General features: G+C 46.8%; 1 protein-coding gene across 1 annotated transcript in view; it reads left to right on the forward strand.

Moving 5' to 3' along the window:
• sNPF (short neuropeptide F precursor) overlaps positions 1–21,349 on the forward strand; it is a 759,653-nt gene that overhangs the window by 723,419 nt on the left and 14,885 nt on the right. The window contains exon 4 of the mRNA XM_070088529.1: positions 19,722–19,814. Within this exon, the coding sequence (XP_069944630.1) occupies positions 19,722–19,814 (93 nt within the window). The remainder of the gene's footprint in view (positions 1–19,721; positions 19,815–21,349) is intronic.

The raw sequence follows: 21,349 nt of genomic DNA on the forward strand, positions 1-21,349 counted from the left end.
GTATTGGTAGTGTTGGTAGTGTTGGTAGTGTTGGTAGTGTTGGTGGTGTTGGTGGTGTTGGTAGTGTTGGTAGTGTTGGTGGTGTTGGTAGTGTTGGTAGTGTTGGTAGTGTTGGTAGTGTTGGTGGTGTTGGTGGTGTTGGTAGTGTTGGTGGTGTTGGTAGTGTTGGTAGTGTTGGTAGTGTTGGTGGTGTTGGTAGTGTTGGTGGTGTTGGTAGTGTTGGTGGTGTTGGTAGTGTTGGTAGTGTTGGTAGTGTTGGTAGTGTTGGTGGTGTTGGTAGTATTGGTAGTGTTGGTAGTGTTGGTGGTGTTGGTGGTGTTGGTAGTGTTGGTGGTGTTGGTAGTGTTGGTGGTGTTGGTGGTGTTGGTGGTGTTGGTGGTGTTGGTAGTGTTGGTGGTGTTGGTAGTGTTGGTGGTGTTGGTAGTGTTGGTTGTGTTGGTGGTGTTGGTGATGTTGGTAGTGTTGGTGGTGTTGGTAGTGTTGGTGGTGTTGGTAGTGTTGGTGGTGTTGGTGGTGTTGGTGGTGTTGGTAGTGTTGGTGGTGTTGGTGGTGTTGGTGGTGTTGGTAGTGTTGGTGGTGTTGGTAGTGTTGGTGGTGTTGGTAGTGTTGGTGGTGTTGGTGGTGTTGGTCGTGTTGGTAGTGTTGGTAGTGTTGGTAGTGTTGGTGGTGTTGGTAGTGTTGGTTGTGTTGGTGATGTTGGTAGTGTTGGTGGTGTTGGTAGTGTTGGTGGTGTTGGTGGTGTTGGTGGTGTTGGTAGTGTTGGTGGTGTTGGTAGTGTTGGTGGTGTTGGTAGTGTTGGTGGTGTTGGTGGTGTTGGTGGTGTTGGTAGTGTTGGTGGTGTTGGTAGTGTTGGTAGTGTTGGTAGTGTTGGTGGTGTTGGTGATGTTGGTAGTGTTGGTGGTGTTGGTAGTGTTGGTGGTGTTGGTGGTGTTGGTGGTGTTGGTGGTGTTGGTAGTGTTGGTGGTGTTGGTAGTGTTGGTTGTGTTGGTGGTGTTGGTGGTGTTGGTAGTGTTGGTAGTGTTGGTGGTGTTGGTAGTGTTTTTAGTGTTGGTAGTGTTGGTAGTGTTGGTAGTGTTGGTGGTGTTGGTGGTGTTGGTGGTGTTGGTAGTGTTGGTAGTGTTGGTAGTGTTGGTAGTGTTGGTAGTGTTGGTGGTGTTGGTGGTGTTGGTAGTGTTGGTGGTGTTGGTAGTGTTTTTAGTTTTGGTAGTGTTGGTAGTGTTGGTAGTGTTGGTGGTGTTGGTGGTGTTGGTGGTGTTGGTAGTGTTGGTAGTGTTGGTGGTGTTGGTAGTGTTTTTAGTGTTGGTAGTGTTGGTAGTGTTGGTAGTGTTGGTGGTGTTGGTGGTGTTGGTGGTGTTGGTAGTGTTGGTAGTGTTGGTAGTGTTGGTAGTGTTGGTAGTTATTACAACCCAGGATTCCAAATGGCCTGTTACCCCAGGTGTAATGGGAGCAAATAAACACAGAAGAAAAAGTTTAGACTTATATTATCCTTCACCAATTTAGAACAGCAATATGTACACTATATACAGTGATAAGTATAGTGCACTCCACGGTAAGCACAGCTGAAATAGAAGCCACAAGATAGCAGACCGTGCTTCAACCAGCTCTAGAATGGGAATGACAAGGGCAGACAGGAGAGCGGTACCCACATAACCTCTGCGATTGCCAAAACCATCTTCTTATTGGCTAGAACCTGGTCACTAGTTGAACGACGGGGCCCCATCATCAACTCTTAGCAACCTGGTTCGCTGGTTGGGGGAGATAGCCTGTAAATGAGGGTGTGTACATGCGCCGAATAAAGGTTACGTACTCTTTGCATGCCACACCCCCACCCCGAGAAGGCTCAGGATTAGGCTGCCACCTCCCAGTGGTAACCGTGCCGCCATGGCACAAAATAATGGGACCGCCTTTCCTCTCCACCATCCAACTCTTAGATAGAGCTCAGCTTTTCTCGTGACCATAAGCCAAACCCTAAACTTAGAGTGAGACAGCAGTCAGACAGGCTAGCATAGATCCAAGATACAGGCGGACGGTAGCCCGCATCCCCTCACTAAAAAAAAACCCACGCCAGGGGATAAAAAAAAGAGCGTGAAAAGGGGTTACCACAAATAACATCCTAACCTAAATAAAATATTATACTCTAGATAAAGAGTCTGCCAACATATTTTCTTTGCCGGCAATATATTTAATGGACATATTATATGGCTGCAGCCTTAGCGTCCAGTGCATAAGCCTTGTGTTGTGGTTCTTCATGGCTTGGAGATATACTAGAGGATTGTGATCACTGTAGACTGTGACCACCTGCGATGTCTGGCCCACATAAACATCGAAATGCTCCAAAGCCAGTACCAGCGCGAGGACTTCTTTTTCAATGGTAGAATAAGCCCTCTGATGAGGCTGGAACTTGGCTGAAAAGTATGCTACAGGCTGCAACTCCTTGTTCCCGATTTGTAATAGTACTGCCCCAACCCCAGACTCACAAGCATCAACCTGTAATGAAAAAGGTTTGGAGAAGTCTGGAGACAAGAGAATGGGTGCAGTACACAATAATCTTTTTGCTTTATTAAAAGCAGTGTTACAGTCTGAGGTCCAATTAAAGGGAACTTTTTGACTGGTAAGAGAGGTAAGAGGGGCTACAATATCTGAGAAATTCTTACAGAATCTTCTGTAAAAATCCTATCATGCCTAGGAAACGTTGAAGAGATTTCCTATCATGAGGAACTGGATAATCTTTAATAGAAAGAACTTTAGCAAGTTTAGGTGCAACTTTACCACTACCTACTTCATGGCGTAGAAAAGTGACAGTGGCCTGGCCAAAGGAAGATTTAGATAAATTAACTGTTAAATGGGAACTCTTAAAGGTCTCAAAAAGAGCCTTAAGTCTAAGTAGGTGTTGATCCCAAGTATCAGACACCACAACAATATCATCTAGGTACGCTTCCGTGCCTTCAAGTCCTTTAATAGCCTGATGGATAAGTTTCTGGAATGAAGAGATTTCCTTCGCCTTATCTGTCAAAGGTACCTGATAGTAGCCTTTAAGGAGATCTAATTTGGACACAAAAGTAGCCTTACCCACAAAGTCAATTACGTCATCCAGACGAGGAAGAGGGTAAGCATCTGTAATTGTGACCTCGTTCACTTTACGGTAGTCTGTACACATACGAAACCCTCCATCAGCCTTCTTCACAAGGATGCACGGTGAAGCCCATGGACTAGACTCCTCCTCCACTAAACCATGCTTTAACAAAAATTCTACTTCCTGCTGAAGCAGCCTTTGCTTTTCAGGATTAGCTCTGTAGGGGGAGAGTTTAATTGGTTTAGAGTTTCCCACATCTACATCATGATAACCTAACGTACATTTTTTCGGCACATCCGAAAAAATATTAGGATATGACTGTAGAAGCTCAGTTAAATTTGTTGCTTGCATTTCAGATAATCCCTCCATTAAAGGGCTAGGATCCTTGAGGAGGACAGAATTTGAAAGTTTAATATTAATTTCAGAGATAGAGTGCAAAGAGTCAGAGTTGTCCTCAGAGGTAGAGGTCAGAGTCATTACTGGGACTTTATCTGGTGTATGGAAGTATTTTAATTGATTAATGTGGTAAGTTTTAGTTTTTGAGGTCTTATCAATGGGAGCTACCACATAATTTACATCAGATAATCTACTTACAATCTGCATAGGTCCCGTAAATCTAACTTTCAAGGTGTGGCCAGGTATAGGTTCCTGCACCAACACCTTGTCTCCTGGATGGAAGGAGCGGAATTGTGCACTTCTGTCATACCTCTGTTTCATCTTACTTTGAGCTGTCTTTAGGTTAGCCTTGGCTAACTGACGTGCCACCTGCAACCTTGAAGACGGATTGTAGAGTGTTGAGCTAACGTCTTCTCCCATCCATCCTTCTTTGAGCACCCGAAGAGGACCTCGTACATTGTGCCCAAAGATCAGCTCAAAAGGACTATACCCTGTAGACTCTTGCACCGTTTCTCGTACTGAGAACAGCAACAAAGGTAGTGATTCATCCCAGTCTGTAGGAAAGTGCATGCAAAAACTTCTCATCATTGTTTTTAATGTCTGGTGGAATCTTTCCAAGGCGCCTTGGGACTGAGGATGATAGGCAGTGGATAAGTTGTGGATTATCCCTAACCTAGTTAATACTTCCCTAAATGCTTTGGCAGTGAAGTTAGTACCTTGATCACTTTGAATAGTTTTAGGAATGCCAAAACAAGAAATGAATTTTGTTAAAGCTTTGAGAATAGCTTTAGTATTAATACTACGCATGGGAATTGCTTCAGGATATCTGGTTACTTTATCCATAATCGTAAATAAATATTGATTCCCAGACTTTGACCTAGGTAGTGGACCTACACAATCTATAATTAAATCTGCAAAAGGTTCTACATCAGCAGGTATAGGTTGGAGAGGTGCAGGTTTAATGGAATGTCCAGGTTTTCCAACTTGCTGACATTCTCGGCAACACCTAATATGATTCTTCACATCTTTCTTTAATTTTGGCCAATAAAATTCTTTTGTGATTCTATACAAGGTTTTTGTAATTCCTAAGTGACCTCCTAATGACGTATTATGAGCTATATTTAATATTTGAGGTCTATACTTTGTTGGAACCACTAACCTGTCATACAATTGCCGGCCCTCTATCTCCTTACCAGTCTCAGTGCAGATCAAATAATCGTTTTTAACTTCATACTTGACCGGATGACCCAAAGAGGATTTACCCATGGCTGCCTCAAAAGCGAATTTTAAAGAAGGGTCCTTTCGTTGTTCCTCCCGGAAGGACAGTCCCTCGGGCATGGAAACAGAGACATCTGGCAATCCTGCAACCTGGGAATAGGAAGGCTTGATCGGGGTCTGTTCACTTGATTTACGAGGCTCCGGCCGGTGTGCCTCGTAAAACAACGTGGCTATTCCGAGATCGGAGTCGTCCAAGGATAGGTCAACATTCTCTCCAGACAACCCTTGGGATGTTGCCCGAGTTATGGCCAACACCGGAGAAGAATTAATCATTATAGGTTCAGGACACGAACTAACAGTAGTAATGTTATTACCCAGTAATAACATTGCATCATTCATGGGGAATCCTTTTGAGACACCTACAGTCAAGTACCCAGTGTAATATTTGCACTGTACATAAATTTTATGCAAAGGAACAGAATATATAGCTCCTCCAAATGCTTCCAATAAAACAGAGGAATTCAAAGAAGTATTCTCTGAAAGGGGTAATATTCCCTCTCTTACAAGTGAGCAATATGCTCCAGTATCTCTAAAGGTCTTTACCTTAGTTGTTTCTGAGTTTTCCTGAAGGGAAATAAGACTTTTGCAATAATAAGGGGTCATACCTTTTTCTACTTCTCTAGGGGACATGTTACTAGGGATATTAGAGATTTTCCCAATGGGTTGGGGTTTATGGGGGCAGTTGGGACTGATGTGACCTACTTTATTGCACCTGAAGCAGACGACAGGCTTGCCCTTTACTCCCTGATGACGTTGCAAATGGTGTCGTTCTGGCTGGTGTCTCTCTGGATACTGTTGTCGAGATGCACCATGAGTAGTTTGCCTCTCCGCAGGTGAACCATATGTTGAGAAGCGTGGCTCACCAGGTGACTTGGTTGGCTGACGTAGACGTTCTCCCTCCAGCTGGCACTTCATTCTCCAAGGTTGACGATCTCTGCTCATGCCAGGCTGTTGAAAAGAGAGACGGGACCGCTCGGACAAGGAGTGGTTAGTTTCGAAGGTATCAGCCAACCTGGCTGCCTCCAATGCAGTGGTTAAGTCACGATCCTGCAGAAAGACTCGAACCTCTGGTCCCACAGACTCCAGCAGGTTATCAATCAGAATAAGCTGCACCAGCTCCTCAAAGGTAGAGACACCACTTGCTTTATACCAGCTGGTAAAAGCTTTGGTTTGCTGTCTCACAAAGTCCACTAGGGATTGACCAAGCTGCCGCCTGCTTAATTTAAATGCTTTTCTGTATTTGGCTGGGATACATGTATATGCTCCCAACACTGTGGTCTTCACTACTTGATAATCAGAGAATTCAGCGTCATTTAATACTGACGTAAATTCCTGTGCCTTACCCGATAATGCTGTATGAACCAACGATGCCCAATGCTGTTCCGGCCACCTCAAGGCTCGAGCCTGATTTTCGAAGCTTTCGAAAAATTGCTCTGGTTCGGCCTCATTGAAGCGGGGAACAAACTGTACTGCTTTTTGTAAACTAAAATCATTTACAGAATGCGAAAACTGCCTCCTCTCTCTTTCCCTATCAAATTCTTCCCTTGCGAATGCTCTCTGTTGCCTAGTTTGCTCAAGATTGATTTTTGCCAGCTCAAGTGCCAACGACGCTGATTCACCCTGAGACAACCCAGCTGCACTATACTGACCATTTTGCTCCGTAGGTGTATCATCTTCCTCCTGCGAGAACATAGTAGTTTTTGCCCTAGCTCCCATAGAGGGAGGAGTCTGATGTGCCATCTCTTCTTCTATAAGTTTGTCAGCAATCAGTGAACGCAATTGTGCAGCTGTGAGAGTGCGTTTGTATGTAATGCCAATGGAACGAGCAATTTGCCAACAACGCTGTAGGGACAATTTAGGTAGGTTATGCAAAGTATATGCCGACACCAGACGTCTGACTCATCTAGGTGGCATAAGTTATTCGCTATGCACAGTACGATTGCAGAATACCCCAAAGTAACATGTTAATTTGCAGAACACGCTTAGCTATGCACAGTACGATTGCAGAATACGCATACAAGCATAGCTGACTGCAAAATTCTCCACACCGAACAGGCTAGTAACAACTGACACGCAAAATTTGTAAAGCAATGCCAGACAGCAAGCTGCACAATGTTCCTGCTACGAGCTTCACCCTAAGCTCAACCGTTTCTCTAAGTCCAGCTCACATCCCGGACAGGCCCCCATATTACAACCCAGGATTCCAAATGGCCTGTTAACCCAGGTGTAATGGGAGCAAATAAACACAGAAGAAAAAGTTTAAACTTATATTATCCTTCACCAATTTAGAACAGCAATATGTACACTATGTACAGTGATAAGTATAGTGCACTCCACGGTAAGCACAGCAGAAATAGAAGCCACAAGATAGCAGACCGTGCTTCAACCAGCTCTAGAATGGGAATGACAAGGGCAGACAGGAGAGCGGTACCCACATAACCTCTGCGATTGCCAAAACCATCTTCTTATTGGCTAGAACCTGGTCACTAGTTGAACGACGGGGCCCCATCATCAACTCTTAGCAACCTGGTTCGGTGGTTGGGGGAGATAGCCTGTAAATGAGGGTGTGTACATGTGCCGAATAAAGGTTACGTACTCTTTGCATGCCACAGTAGTCTTGGTAGTCTTGGTAGTGTTGGTGGTGTTGGTGGTGTTGGTGGTGTTGGTGGTGTTGGTAGTGTTGGTAGTGTTGGTAGTGTTGGTGGTGTTGGTAGTGTTGGTAGTGTTGGTAGTGTTGGAAGTGTTGGTAGTGTTGGTGGTGTTGGTAGTGTTGGTAGTGTTGGTAGTGTTGGTAGTGTTGGTGGTGTTGGTGGTGTTGGTGGTGTTGGTAGTGTTGGTAGTGTTGGTGCTGTTGGTAGTGTTGGTAGTGTTGGCAGTGTTGGTAGTGTTGGTAGTGTTGGTAGTGTTGGTAGTGTTGGTGGTGTTGGTGGTGCTGGTAGCGTTGGTAGTGTTGGTGGTGTTGGTGGTGTTGGTAGTGTTGGTAGTGTTGGTAGTGTTGGTAGTGTTCGTAGTGTTGGTAGTGTTGGTAGTGTTGGTAGTGTTGGTGGTGTTGGTAGTGTTGGTAGTGTTGGTAGTGTTGGTGGTGTTGGTAGTGTTGGTAGTGTTGGTAATGTTGGTGGTGTTGGTGGTGTTGGTGGTGTTGGTGGTGTTGGTGGTGTTGGTAGTGTTGGTGGTGTTGGTAGTGTTGGTAGTGTTGGTAGTGTTGGTGGTGTTGGTGGTGTTGGTGGTATTGGTAGTGTTGGTAGTGTTGGTGGTGTTGGTAGTGTTGGTAGTGTTGGTAGTGTTGGTGGTGTTGGTGGTGTTGGTGGTGTTGGTGGTGTTGGTAGTGTTGGTAGTGTTGGTGGTGTTGGTGGTGTTGGTGGTGTTGGTAGTGTTGGTGGTGTTGGTGGTGTTGGTGGTGTTGGTAGTGTTGGTAGTGTTGGTGGTGTTGGTGGTGTTGGTGGTGTTGGTAGTGTTGGTAGTGTTGGTGGTGTTGGTGGTGTTGGTAGTGTTGGTAGTGTTGGTGGTGTTGGTGGTGTTGGTAGTGTTGGTGGTGTTGGTGGTGTTTGTGGTGTTGGTGGTGTTGGTAGTGTTGGTAGTGTTGGTGGTGTTGGTGGTGTTGGTAGTGTTGGTAGTGTTGGTGGTGTTGGTGGTGTTGGTAGTGTTGGTAGTGTTGGTAGTGTTGGTAGTGTTGGTAGTGTTGGTAGTGTTGGTAGTGTTGGTGGTGTTGGTAGTGTTGGTAGTGTTGGTGGTGTTGGTAGTGTTGGTGGTGTTGGTAGTGTTGGTGGTGTTGGTGGTGTTGGAAGTGTTGGTGGTGTTGGTGGTGTTGGTAGTGTTGGTAGTGTTGGTAGTGTTGGTGGTGTTGGTGGTGTTGGTGGTGTTGGTGGTGTTGGTGGTGTTGGCAGTGTTGGTAGTGTTGGTAGTGTTGGTAGTGTTGGTGGTGTTGGTGGTGTTGGTGGTGTTGGCAGTGTTGGTAGTGTTGGTAGTGTTGGTAGTGTTGGTGGTGTTGGTGGTGTTGGTGGTGTTGGTGGTGTTGGTAGTGTTGGTAGTGCTGGTGCTGTTGGTAGTGTTGGTAGTGTTGGCAGTGTTGGTAGTGTTGGTAGTGTTCGTAGTGTTGGTAGTGTTGGTGGTGTTGGTGGTGCTGGTAGCGTTGGTAGTGTTGGTGGTGTTGGTAGTGTTGGTAGTGTTGGTAGTGTTGGTAGTGTTGGTAGTGTTCGTAGTGTTGGTAGTGTTGGTAGTGTTGGTAGTGTTGGTGGTGTTGGTAGTGTTGGTAGTGTTGGTAGTGTTGGTGGTGTTGGTAGTGTTGGTAGTGTTGGTAATGTTGGTGGTGTTGGTGGTGTTGGTGGTGTTGGTGGTGTTGGTGGTGTTGGTAGTGTTGGTAGTGTTGGTGCTGATGGTAGTGTTGGTAGTGTTGGCAGTGTTGGTAGTGTTGGTAGTGTTGGTAGTGTTGGTAGTGTTGGTGGTGTTGGTGGTGCTGGTAGCGTTGGTAGTGTTGGTGGTGTTGGTGGTGTTGGTAGTGTTGGTAGTGTTGGTAGTGTTGGTAGTGTTCGTAGTGTTGGTAGTGTTGGTAGTGTTGGTAGTGTTGGTGGTGTTGGTAGTGTTGATAGTGTTGGTAGTGTTGGTGGTGTTGGTAGTGTTGGTAGTGTTGGTAATGTTGGTGGTGTTGGTGGTGTTGGTGGTGTTGGTGGTGTTGGTGGTGTTGGTAGTGTTGGTGGTGTTGGTAGTGTTGGTAGTGTTGGTAGTGTTGGTGGTGTTGGTGGTGTTGGTGGTATTGGTAGTGTTGGTAGTGTTGGTGGTGTTGGTAGTGTTGGTAGTGTTGGTAGTGTTGGTGGTGTTGGTGGTGTTGGTGGTGTTGGTGGTGTTGGTAGTGTTGGTAGTGTTGGTGGTGTTGGTGGTGTTGGTGGTGTTGGTGGTGTTGGTGGTGTTGGTGGTGTTGATAGTGTTGGTAGTGTTGGTGGTGTTGGTGGTGTTGGTGGTGTTGGTAGTGTTGGTAGTGTTGGTGGTGTTGGTGGTGTTGGTAGTGTTGGTAGTGTTGGTGGTGTTGGTGGTGTTGGTAGTGTTGGTGGTGTTGGTGGTGTTGGTGGTGTTGGTGGTGTTGGTAGTGTTGGTAGTGTTGGTGGTGTTGGTGGTGTTGGTAGTGTTGGTAGTGTTGGTGGTGTTGGTGGTGTTGGTAGTGTTGGTAGTGTTGGTAGTGTTGGTAGTGTTGGTAGTGTTGGTAGTGTTGGTAGTGTTGGTGGTGTTGGTAGTGTTGGTGGTGTTGGTAGTGTTGGTAGTGTTGGTGGTGTTGATAGTGTTGGTGGTGTTGGTAGTGTTGGTGGTGTTGGTGGTGTTGGTAGTGTTGGTGGTGTTGGTGGTGTTGGTAGTGTTGGTAGTGTTGGTAGTGTTGGTGGTGTTGGTGGTGTTGGTGGTGTTGGTGGTGTTGGTGGTGTTGGCAGTGTTGGTAGTGTTGGTAGTGTTGGTAGTGTTGGTGGTGTTGGTGGTGTTGGTGGTGTTGGCAGTGTTGGTAGTGTTGGTAGTGTTGGTAGTGTTGGTGGTGTTGGTGGTGTTGGTGGTGTTGGTGGTGTTGGTGGTGTTGGCAGTGTTGTTAGTGTTGGTAGTGTTGGTAGTGTTGGTGGTGTTGGTGGTGTTGGTAGTGTTGGTGGTGTTGGTGGTGTTGGTGGTGTTGGTGGTGTTGGTAGTGTTATTAGTGTTGGCAGTGTTGGTAGTGTTGGTAGTGTTGCTAGTGTTGGTAGTGTTGGTGGTGTTGGTGGTGTTGGTGGTGTTGGTGGTGTTGGTAGTGTTGGTGGTGTTGGTGGTGTTGGTAGTGTTGGTGGTGTTGGTGGTGTTGGTTGTGTTGGTGGTGTTGGTGGTGTTGGTGGTGTTGGCAGTGTTGGCAGTGTTGGTAGTGTTGGTAGTGTTGGTGGTGTTGGTGGTGTTGGTAGTGTTGGTGGTGTTGGTAGTGTTGGTGGTGTTGGTGGTGTTGGTGGTGTTGGTGGTGTTGGTGGTGTTGGCAGTGTTGGCAGTGTTGGCAGTGTTGGTAGTGTTGGTAGTGTTGGTGGTGTTGGTAGTGTTGGTGGTGTTGGTGGTGTTGGTGGTGTTGGTAGTGTTGGTGGTGTTGGTGGTGTTGGTGGTGTTGGTGGTGTTGGTAGTGTTGGTGGTGTTGGTGGTGTTGGTGGTGTTGGTGGTGTTGGTGGTGTTGGTGGTGTTGGTGGTGTTGGTAGTGTTGGTAGTGTTGGTGGTGTTTGTGGTGTTGGTGGTGTTGGTGGTGTTGGTGGTGTTGGTGGTGTTGGTGGTGTTGGTAGTGTTGGTGGTGTTGGTGGTGTTGGTGGTGTTGGTGGTGTTGGTGGTGTTGGCAGTGTTGGCAGTGTTGGCAGTGTTGGTAGTGTTGGTAGTGTTGGTGGTGTTGGTAGTGTTGGTGGTGTTGGTGGTGTTGGTGGTGTTGGTAGTGTTGGTGGTGTTGGTAGTGTTCGCAGTGTTGGTAGTGTTGGTAGTGTTGGTGGTGTTGGTGGTGTTGGTAGTGTTGGTGGTGTTGGTAGTGTTGGTAGTGTTGGTGGTGTTGGTAGTGTTGGTGGTGTTGGTGGTGTTGGTGGTGTTGGTAGTGTTGGTACTGTTGGTGGTGTTGGTAGTGTTGGTAGTTTTGGTGGTGTTGGTAGTGTTGGTAGTGTTGGTGGTGTTGGTAGTGTTGGTAGTGTTGGTAGTGTTGGTGGTGTTGGTAGTGTTGGTAGTGTTGGTGGTGTTGGTAGTGTTGGTAGTGTTGGTGGTGTTGGTATTGTTGGTAGTGTTGGTGGTGTTGGTAGTGTTGGTGGTGTTGGTAGTGTTGGTAGTGTTGGTGGTGTTGGTGGTGTTGGTAGTGTTGGTGGTGTTGGTAGTGTTGGTGGTGTTGGTAGTGTTGGTAGTGTTGGTGGTGTTGGTAGTGTTGGTGGTGTTGGTAGTGTTGGTAGTGTTGGTGGTGTTGGTGGTGTTGGTAGTGTTGGTAGTGTTGGTGGTGTTGGTAGTGTTAGTGGTTTTGGTGGTGTTGGTAGTGTTGGTGGTGTTGGTAGTGTTGGTAGTGTTGGTGGTGTTGGTGGTGTTGGTGGTGTTGGTAGTTTTGGTGGTGTTGGTGGTGTTGGTAGTGTTGGTGGTGTTGGTAGTGTTGGTAGTGTTGGTGGTGTTGGTAGTGTTGGTGGTGTTGGTAGTGTTGGTGGTGTTGGTAGTGTTGGTAGTGTTGGTGGTGTTGGTAGTGTTGGTAGTGTTGGTGGTGTTGGTAGTGTTGGTGGTGTTGGTGGTGTTGGTGGTGTTGGTAGTGTTGGTGGTGTTGGTGGTGTTGGTGGTGTTGGTGGTGTTGGTAGTGTTGGTGGTGTTGGTGGTGTTGGTGGTGTTGGTGGTGTTGGTGGTGTTGGTGGTGTTGGTAGTGTTGGTAGTGTTGGTGGTGTTGGTGGTGTTGGTGGTGTTGGTGGTGTTGGTGGTGTTGGTGGTGTTGGTGGTGTTGGTGGTGTTGGTGGTGTTGGTGGTGTTGGCAGTGTTGGCAGTGTTGGCAGTGTTGGTAGTGTTGGTAGTGTTGGTGGTGTTGATAGTGTTGGTGGTGTTGGTGGTGTTGGTGGTGTTGGTAGTGTTGGTGGTGTTGGTAGTGTTCGCAGTGTTGGTAGTGTTGGTAGTGTTGGTGGTGTTGGTGGTGTTGGTAGTGTTGGTGGTGTTGGTAGTGTTGGTAGTATTGGTGGTGTTGGTAGTGTTGGTGGTGTTGGTGGTGTTGGTGGTGTTGGTAGTGTTGGTAGTGTTGGTGGTGTTTGTAGTGTTGGTAGTGTTGGTGGTGTTGGTAGTGTTGGTAGTGTTGGTGGTGTTGGTAGTGTTGGTAGTGTTGGTAGTGTTGGTGGTGTTGGTAGTGTTGGTAGTGTTGGTGGTGTTGGTAGTGTTGGTAGTGTTGGTGGTGTTGGTAGTGTTGGTAGTGTTGGTGGTGTTGGTAGTGTTGGTGGTGTTGGTAGTGTTGGTAGTGTTGGTGGTGTTGGTGGTGTTGGTAGTGTTGGTAGTGTTGGTAGTGTTGGTGGTGTTGGTAGTGTTGGTAGTGTTGGTGGTGTTGGTAGTGTTGGTGGTGTTGGTGGTGTTGGTAGTATTGGTAGTGTTGGTTGTGTTGGTAGTGTTGGTGGTTTTGGTGGTGTTGGTAGTGTTGGTGGTGTTGGTAGTGTTGGTAGTGTTGGTGGTGTTGGTGGTGTTGGTGGTGTTGGTAGTTTTGGTGGTGTTGGTGGTGTTGGTAGTGTTGGTGGTGTTGGTAGTGTTGGTAGTGTTGGTGGTGTTGGTAGTGTTGGTGGTGTTGGTAGTGTTGGTGGTGTTGGTAGTGTTGGTAGTGTTGGTGGTGTTGGTAGTGTTGGTAGTGTTGGTGGTGTTGGTAGTGTTGGTGGTGTTGGTAGTGTTGGTAGTGTTGGTAGTGTTGGTGGTGTTGGTAGTGTTGGTAGTGTTGGTGGTGTTGGTAGTGTTGGTGGTGTTGGTAGTGTTGGTAGTGTTGGTAGTGTTGGTAGTGTTGGTAGTGTTGGTGGTGTTGGTAGTGTTGGTGGTGTTGGTAGTGTTGGTGGTGTTGGTAGTGTTGGTTGTGTTGGTAGTGTTGGTGGTGTTGGTAGTGTTGGTAGCGTTGGTGGTGTTGGTAGTGTTGGTGGTGTTGGTAGTGTTGGTAGTGTTGGTAGTGTTGGTAGTGTTGTTAGTGTTGGTGGTGTTGGTGGTGTTGGTAGTGTTGGTAGTGTTGGTAGTGTTGGTGGTGTTGGTAGTGTTGGTAGTGTTGGTAGTGTTGGTAGTGTTGGTGGTGTTGGTAGTGTTGGTACTGTTGGTAGTGTTGGTACTGTTGGTAGTGTTGGTAGTGTTGGTAGTGTTGGTGGTGTTGGTAGTGTTGGTAATGTTGGTAGTTTTGGTAGTGTTGGTAGTGTTGGTGGTGTTGGTGGTGTTGGTGGTGTTGGTAGTGTTGGTAATGTTGGTGGTGTTGGTGGTGTTGGTGGTGTTGGTAGCGTTGGTAGTGTTGGTGGTGTTGGTGGTGTTGGTAGTGTTGGTAGTGTTGGTGGTGTTGGTGGTGTTGGTGGTGTTGGTGGTGTTGGTAGTGTTGGTAGTGTTGGTGGTGTTGGTAGTGTTGGTGGTGTTGGTAGTGTTGGTGGTGTTGGTAGTGTTGGTAGTGTTGGTGGTGTTGGTGGTGTTGGTGGTGTTGGTAGTGTTGGTAGTGTTGGTGGTGTTGGTGGTGTTGGTAGTGTTGGTGGTGTTGGTAGTGTTGGTTGTTGTAGTAGTGTTTATGGTGTTGGTTGTTGTGGTAGTGTTTGTAGTGTTGGTGGTTGTGGTAGTGTTTATGGTGTTGGTTGTTGTGGTAGTGTTTGTAGTGTTGGTGGTTGTGGTAGTGTTTGTGGTGTTGGTTGTTGTGGTAGTGTTTGTAGTGTTGGTTGTTGTGGTAGTGTTTGTAGTGTTGGTGGTTGTGGTAGTGTTTGTGGTGTTGGTTGTTGTGGTAGTGTTTGTAGTGTTGGTAGTGTTGGTGGTGTTGGTTTTGTTGGTAGTGTTGGTAGTGTTAATAGTGTTGGTAGTGTTTGTGGTGTTGGTGGTGTTGGTGGTGTTGGTGGTGTTGGTAGTGTTGGTAGTGTTGGTAGTGTTGGTGGTGTTGGTGGTGTTGGTGGTGTTGGTGGTGTTGGTGGTGTTGGTAGTGTTGGTAGTGTTGGTAGTGTTGGTAGTGTTAGTGGTGTTGGTGGTGTTGGTAGTGTTGGTAGTGTTGGTAGTGTTGGTGGTGTTGGTAGTGTTGGTAGTGTTGGTGGTGTTGGTTGTGTTGGTAGTGTTGGTAGTGTTGGTAGTGTTGGTAGTGTTGGTAGTGTTGGTAGTGTTGGTGGTGTTGGTAGTGTTGGTAGTGTTGGTAGTGTTGGTGGTGTTGGAAGTGTTGGTAGTGTTGGTAGTGTTGGTGGTGTTGGTGGTGTTGGTAGTGTTGGTAGTGTTGGTGGTGTTGGAAGTGTTGGTGGTGTTGGTAGTGTTGGTAGTGTTGGTGGTGTTGGTAGTGTTGGTAGTGTTGGTGGTGTTGGTAGTGTTGTTAGTGTTCGTAGTGTTGGTGGTGTTGGTGGTGTTGGTAGTGTTGGTAGTGTTGGTGGTGTTGGAAGTGTTGGTAGTGTTGGTAGTGTTGGTAGTGTTGGTGGTGTTGGTGGTGTTGGTAGTGTTGGTAGTGTTGGTATTGTTGGTAGTGTTGGTAGTGTTGGTGGTGTTGGTGGTGTTGGTAGTGTTGGTGGTGTTGGTAGTGTTGGTAGTGTTGGTAGTGTTTGTAGTGTTGGTGGTTGTGGTAGTGTTTGTAGTGTTGGTTGTTGTGGTAGTGTTTGTAGTGTTGGTTGTTGTGGTAGTGTTTGTAGTGTTGGTTGTTGTGGTAGTGTTTGTGGTGTTGGTTGTTGTGGTAGTGTTTGTAGTGTTGGTTGTTGTGGTAGTGCTTGTAGTGTTGGTTGTTGTGGTAGTGTTTGTAGTGTTGGTTGTTGTGGTAGTGTTTGTAGTGTTGGTTGTTGTGGTAGTGTTTGTAGTGTTGGTTGTTGTGGTAGTGTTTGTAGTGTTGGTTGTTGTGGTAGTGTTTGTAGTGTTGGTGGTTGTGGTAGTGTTTGTGGTGTTGGTTGTTGGTAGTGTTGGTGGTGTTGGTGGTGTTGGTGGTGTTGGTGGTGTTGGTGGTGTTGGTAGTGTTGGTAGTGTTGGTAGTGTTGGTGGTGTTGGTGGTGTTGGTAGTGTTGGTAGTGTTGGTAGTGTTGGTAGTGTTGGTGGTGTTGGTGGTGTTGGTAGTGTTGGTAGTGTTGGTAGTGTTGGTAGTGTTGGTGGTGTTGGTGGTGTTGGTAGTGTTGGTAGTGTTGGTAGTGTTGGTAGTGTTCTCGACCATCAAGACAACCAAACAACTTGTTTGCACAATATAACGAGACATTCAACAAACAGCAACAATATCACAAGCAACAGCACAGCGTCAGGAACAACGAGACAAAATAACGACCCTAACCAGGAACCCTCAGCAGATCCTCCATAAATGGCATAAAATTCCCTTAGTACTGAATCTAATTTCTGCATAACCAAATCCCTGACTACGATGGTGCATAGATGCCACACAAAATAGGTCAGAAACATCAGCTTAAGGTTACTGACGTTTTACTGAGGTTGTGTCTTAGTACCACACACAACCTCAGTAAAACGTCAAAAATCACTAAGTCTGAACTTTGTTCTGTGAACACAGTTACACAGAGTTACAAGAAGTATGTTTGGATTCACCAACGTAATCATACTCTACCAAAAACAGAGTCTAAATAACGAGCAAAGAGACAGCTATAGAGAAAGCTACTTCTCCAGCGATGACCAGCTATCGGGAGTCATGCTCCCAGGACTAGAAGCAGATAGAGAGAGCGATTTTTCGACTACAGGCCTCACATCAGGTGATATCATATGACTCGCCCGTGGTACTGCAGAGACACTAGCAGGCAAACAAGTAAGCTGATAGCTAAGCAGTTTGCCAATGTAAAATTAAATTGAAGACAATAGACATTAAATATACAATATACACTAAGAAAATATCGCAAACCAAGAGATGCAAGCTGCAAGACAACCTACTGCCCCTGTGGTTATTTGGCAAACATTATATACACTGTGTCCCTCTCACGGGGAGTGTGTGAATTTTCATCTGAGCTTCTGTTGCCTCCTGGGTTATGTCTGCTATGATATTATTAAAACATTTTAAATGTCTTAAATTAAAATCAAGCAACAAGATTTTTGGGGCTGGGGTTGGAAGATTTTAGAGACAGTTTTCATTACTGAGAGTCTCCAGGGTAATGAGAGTCTCCAGAGTAATGAAAGTCTCCAGAGTAATGAGAGTTTCCAGGGTAATGAGAGTCTCCAGGGTAATGAGAGTCTCCAGAGTAATGAAAGTCTCCAGAGTAATGAGAGTTTCCAGGGTAATGAGAGTCTCCAGGGTAATGAGTCTCCAGGGTACTGAGAATCTCCAGGGTAATGAGAGTCTCCAGAGTAATGAGAGTTTCCAGGGTAATGAGAGTCTCCAGGGTAATGAGAGTCTCCAGAGTAATGAGAGTCTCCAGAGTAATGAGAGTTTCCAGGGTAATGAGAGTCTCCAGGGTAATGAGAGTCTCCAGAGTAATGAAAGTCTCCAGAGTAATGAGAGTTTCCAGGGTAATGAGAGTCTCCAGGGTAATGAGAGTCTCCAGAGTAATGAAAGTCTCCAGAGTAATGAGAGTTTCCAGGGTAATGAGAGTCTCCAGGGTAATGAGAGTCTCCAGAGTAATGAAAGTCTCCAGAGTAATGAGAGTTTCCAGGGTAATGAGAGTCTCCAGGGTAATGAGTCTCCAGGGTACTGAGAATCTCCAGGGTAATGAGAGTCTCCAGAGTAATGAGAGTTTCCAGGGTAATGAGAGTCTCCAGGGTAATGAGAGTCTCCAGAGTAATGAGAGTCTCCAGAGTAATGAGAGTTTCCAGGGTAATGAGAGTCTCCAGGGTAATGAGAGTCTCCAGGGTACTGAGAATCTCCAGGGTAATGAGAGTCTCCAGAGTAATGAGAGTTTCCAGGGTAATGAGAGTCTCCAGAGTAATGAAAGTCTCCAGAGTAATGAGAGTCTCCAGAGTAATGAGAGTTTCCAGGGTAATGAGAGTCTCCAGGGTAATGAGAGTCTCCAGAGTAATGAGAGTCTCCAGAGTAATGAGAGTTTCCAGGGTAATGAGAGTCTCCAGGGTAATGAGAGTCTCCAGGGTAATGAGAGTCTCCAGAGTAATGAGAGTTTCCAGGGTAATGAGAGTCTCCAGGGTAATGAGAGTCTCCAGGGTAATGAGAGTCTCCAGAGTAATGAGAGTTTCCAGGGTAATGAGAGTCTTCAGGGTAATGAGAGTCTCCAGAGTAATGAGAGTCTCCAGGGTAATGAGAGTCTCCAGGGTAATGAGAGTCTCCAGGGTAATGAGAGTCTCCAGAGTAATGAGAGTTTCCAGGGTAATGAGAGTCTCCAGGGTAATGAGAGTCTCCAGAGTAATGAGAGTCTCCAGGGTAATGAGAGTCTCCAGGGTAATGAGAGTCTCCAGAGTAATGAGAGTTTCCAGGGTAATGAGAGTCTCCAGAGTAATGAGAGTCTCCAGGGTAATGAGAGTCTCCAGGGCAATGAGAGTCTCCAGGGTAATGAAAGTCTCCAGGGTAATGAGAGTCTCCAGGGTAATGAGAGTCTCCACGGTACTGAGACTTTCCAGGGTACTGAGAGTCTCCAGGGTAATAAGAGTGTCCAGGGTACTGAGAGTCTCCAGGGTAATAAGAGTCTCCAGGGTAATGAGAGTCTCCACGGTACTGAGAGTTTCCAGGGTACTGAGAGTCTCCAGGGTAATGAGAGTTTCCAGGGTAATGAGAGTCTCCAGAGTAATGAGAGCCTCCAGGGTAATGAGAGTCTCCAGGGTAATGAGAGTCTCCAGGGTAATGAGAGTCTCCAGGTTAATGAGAGTCTCCAGGGTAATGAGAGTCTCCAGGGTAATGAGAGTCTCCAGGGTAATGAGAGTCTCCAGGGAAATGCGAGTCTCCACGGTACTGAGAGTTTCCAGGGTATTGAGAGTCTCCTGGGTAATGAGAGTCTCCAGGGTAATGAGAGTCTCCAGGGTAATGAGAGTCTCCAGGGTAATGAGAGTCTCCAGGGTACTGAAAGTCTCCAGGGTAATGAGAGTTTCCAGGGTAATGAGAGTCTCCAGGGTAATGAGAGTCTCCAGGGTACTGAGAGTCTCCAGGGTACTAAGAGTCTCCAGGGTACTATGAGTTTCCAGGGCTTTAAGAGTCTCCAGGGTACTTAGAGTCTCCAGGGTACTGAGAGTCTCCAGGGTATTAAGAGTCTCCAGGGTTCTAAGAGTCTCCAGGGTATTGAGAGTCTCCAGGGTACTGAGAGTCTCCAGGGTACTGAGAGTCTCCAGGGTACTAAGAGTCTCCAGGGTTCTAAGAATCTCCAGGGTATTGAGAGTCTCCAGGGTACTAAGAGTCTCCAGGGTACTGAGAGTCTCCAGGGTGCTAAGAGTCTCCAAAGTGCTAAGAATCTCCAGGGTATTAAGAGTCTCCAGGGCTCCACGAGTCTCCAGAGCACTGAGAGTCTCCAGGGTACTAAGAGTCTCCAGGGTACTCAGAGTCTTCAGGTTTCTAAGAGTCTCCAGGATACCAAGAGTCTCCGGGGTTCTAAGATTCTCCATAGTACTAAGAATCTCCAGGGTACTAAGAATCTCCAGGGTTCTAAGAGTCTCTAGGGTGCTGACAGTGTACTAAGAGTCTCCAGGGTTCTAAGAGTCTCCAGGGCACTGAAAGTCTCCAAGGTACCCAGAGTCTCCATGGTGCTGAAAGCTTCCAGGGTACTATGAGTATCTAGAGTACTGAGAGTTTCCAGGTTATTTAGAGTCTCCAGGGTACTGAGGATCTCCATAGTACTAAGAATCTCCAGGGCTCTAGGAGTCTCCAGGGTACTGAGAGTCTCCAGGGTACTGAGAGTCTCCAGAGTACTAAGAGTCTCTAGGATACTAAGAGTCTCCAGGGTACCAAGAGTCTCCAGGGTACTAAAAGTCTCCAGGGTACTAAGAGTCTCCAGGGTACCAAGGGTCTCCAGGGTACCAAGAGTCTCCAGGGTACCGAGAGTCTCCAGGGTACTACGAGTCTCCTGGGTACTAAGAGTCTCCAGGCTGCTGAGAGTCTCCTGGGTACTAAGAGCCTCCGGGGCTCTAAGAGTCCCCAGGGTACTAAGGGTCTCCAGAGTACTAAGAATCTCCAGGGTACTGAGAGTCCCCAGGGTACTGAGACTTTATAGGGTACTAAGAACCTCCCCGGTACCGAGAGTCTCTAGGGTACTAAGAGTCTTCAGGGTACTAAGAGTCTCCAGGGTACTGAGAGTCCCCAGGGTACTGAGAGTCTCCAGGGTACTAAGAGTCTCCAGGGTACTGAGAGTCCCCAGGGTACTGAGAGTCTCTAGGGTACTAAGAACCTCCAGGGTACCAAGAGTCTCCAGGGTACTAAGAGTCTTCAGGGTACTAAGAGTCTTCAAGGTACTAAGAGTCTTCTCCCCGGCAGGGTGACGCACTCTTCGACCACGACTTGGTACGTAAGGACAGTCGCATCCCAGCTCTCAGACTCCGCTTCGGCAAGCGCGACTCCTATGGACAGGTTAGTGCTGTACGTTGTACATTATAGTGTAGTTAGTGAGATGGTTTAGTGTCCGTGTAGAACTATACAGTGCCAGGGGGCAGTGAGTGTCCCCTCATCCTGGTCCTTCACATGTTTGTCCCCTCATCCTGGTCCCTCACATGTGTGTCCTCTCATCCTGGTCCCTCACATGTGTGTCCCTTCATCCTGGTCCCTCACATATGTATCCCCTTATCCTAGTCCTTCACATATTTCCCCTCATCCTATTCCCTCACATGTGTCCCCTCATCCTGGTCCCTCACACGAGCGTCCCCCACATGAGCATCCCCTCGTCCTGGTCCCTCACATGTTTGTCCCCTCATCCTGGTCCCTCACATGTGAGTCCCCTCATCCTGGTCCCTCAAACGAGTGTCCTCTCATTCTAGTCCCTAACACGTGTGCCCCCTCATCCTGGTCCATCACATGAGCGTCCCCTCATCCTGGTCCTTAGCATGCTCAATAGTTTATGTCCACAGTGAATGTGTAGTAGTACTCTATACGTCGTAATCATGTCTCCTCTAATTCTCCACTCTTCCAGGGATATGGTATCCAGAGTCTTCCTCACTGATTCATAACTTCACTTCTTAATTCACTCACCAGCCAGGAGGAGTATCATTATTTACTCTAGAGCTGTTATTATTGTTTTACTAGTGAAGAAAGCAACGGATGTTGAGCTAGATTTTTATTGGCATAAAATTAATAATGAACTATCAGACATACCTTGGTAATCAACAGTCATGAGCACCCTAAACTATCACCACTGCTGGTAAACAACAGTCATGAGCACCCTAAACTCTCACCACTGCTGGTAAACAACAGTCATGAGCACCCTAAACTCTCACCACTGCTGGTAAACAACAGTCATGAGCACCCTAAACTCTCACCACTGCTGGTAAACAACAGTCATGAGCACCCTAAACTCTCACCACTGCTGGTAAACAACAGTCATGAGCACCCTTAACTCTCACCACTGCTGGTAAACAACAGTCATGAGCACCCTTAACTCTCACCACTGCTGGTAAACAAGTCATGAGCACCCTTAACTCTCACCACTGCTGAGAAAACTCAACAGTTGATCTTTCAGGATGTGTACTAAATATGTAGACGCACATGTAAATGCACATGTTAGACAGTAACACATGTTAACCTAGGTTACTAAGCCAACTAGTTAATAATCCAAAGCGATAGTTTTTAGATTAGAAACGACAATAGCAGATGAGAGGAGGAACAGCACAGGGCTGTTGTTGTGCTGTTATGGAGGAACATCCTGACGGTGGGCCACGCCAAACACTCACTCACACGTGTGTGATACCCAATACCCATCGATATCGAGGAGAGTGGGATGTGCTATCGTCCCTGCTATCTAGGAGTATACTGTTAGTCCATTATTGACCTGCCCTCCCCGCCCCTCACAAGGTTGAGGAGGGTCAACAAGGAACTCCTTCAGATGCTCCTCACTGAAAGCAAATACTTGTCGTTAATGTAGATACGTCACACTGAGGACTTACGTTGTTATA

Source organism: Cherax quadricarinatus, chromosome 2 (assembly GCF_038502225.1).
Source record: "Cherax quadricarinatus isolate ZL_2023a chromosome 2, ASM3850222v1, whole genome shotgun sequence".
Classification (NCBI taxonomy): Eukaryota; Metazoa; Arthropoda; class Malacostraca; order Decapoda; family Parastacidae; genus Cherax; species Cherax quadricarinatus.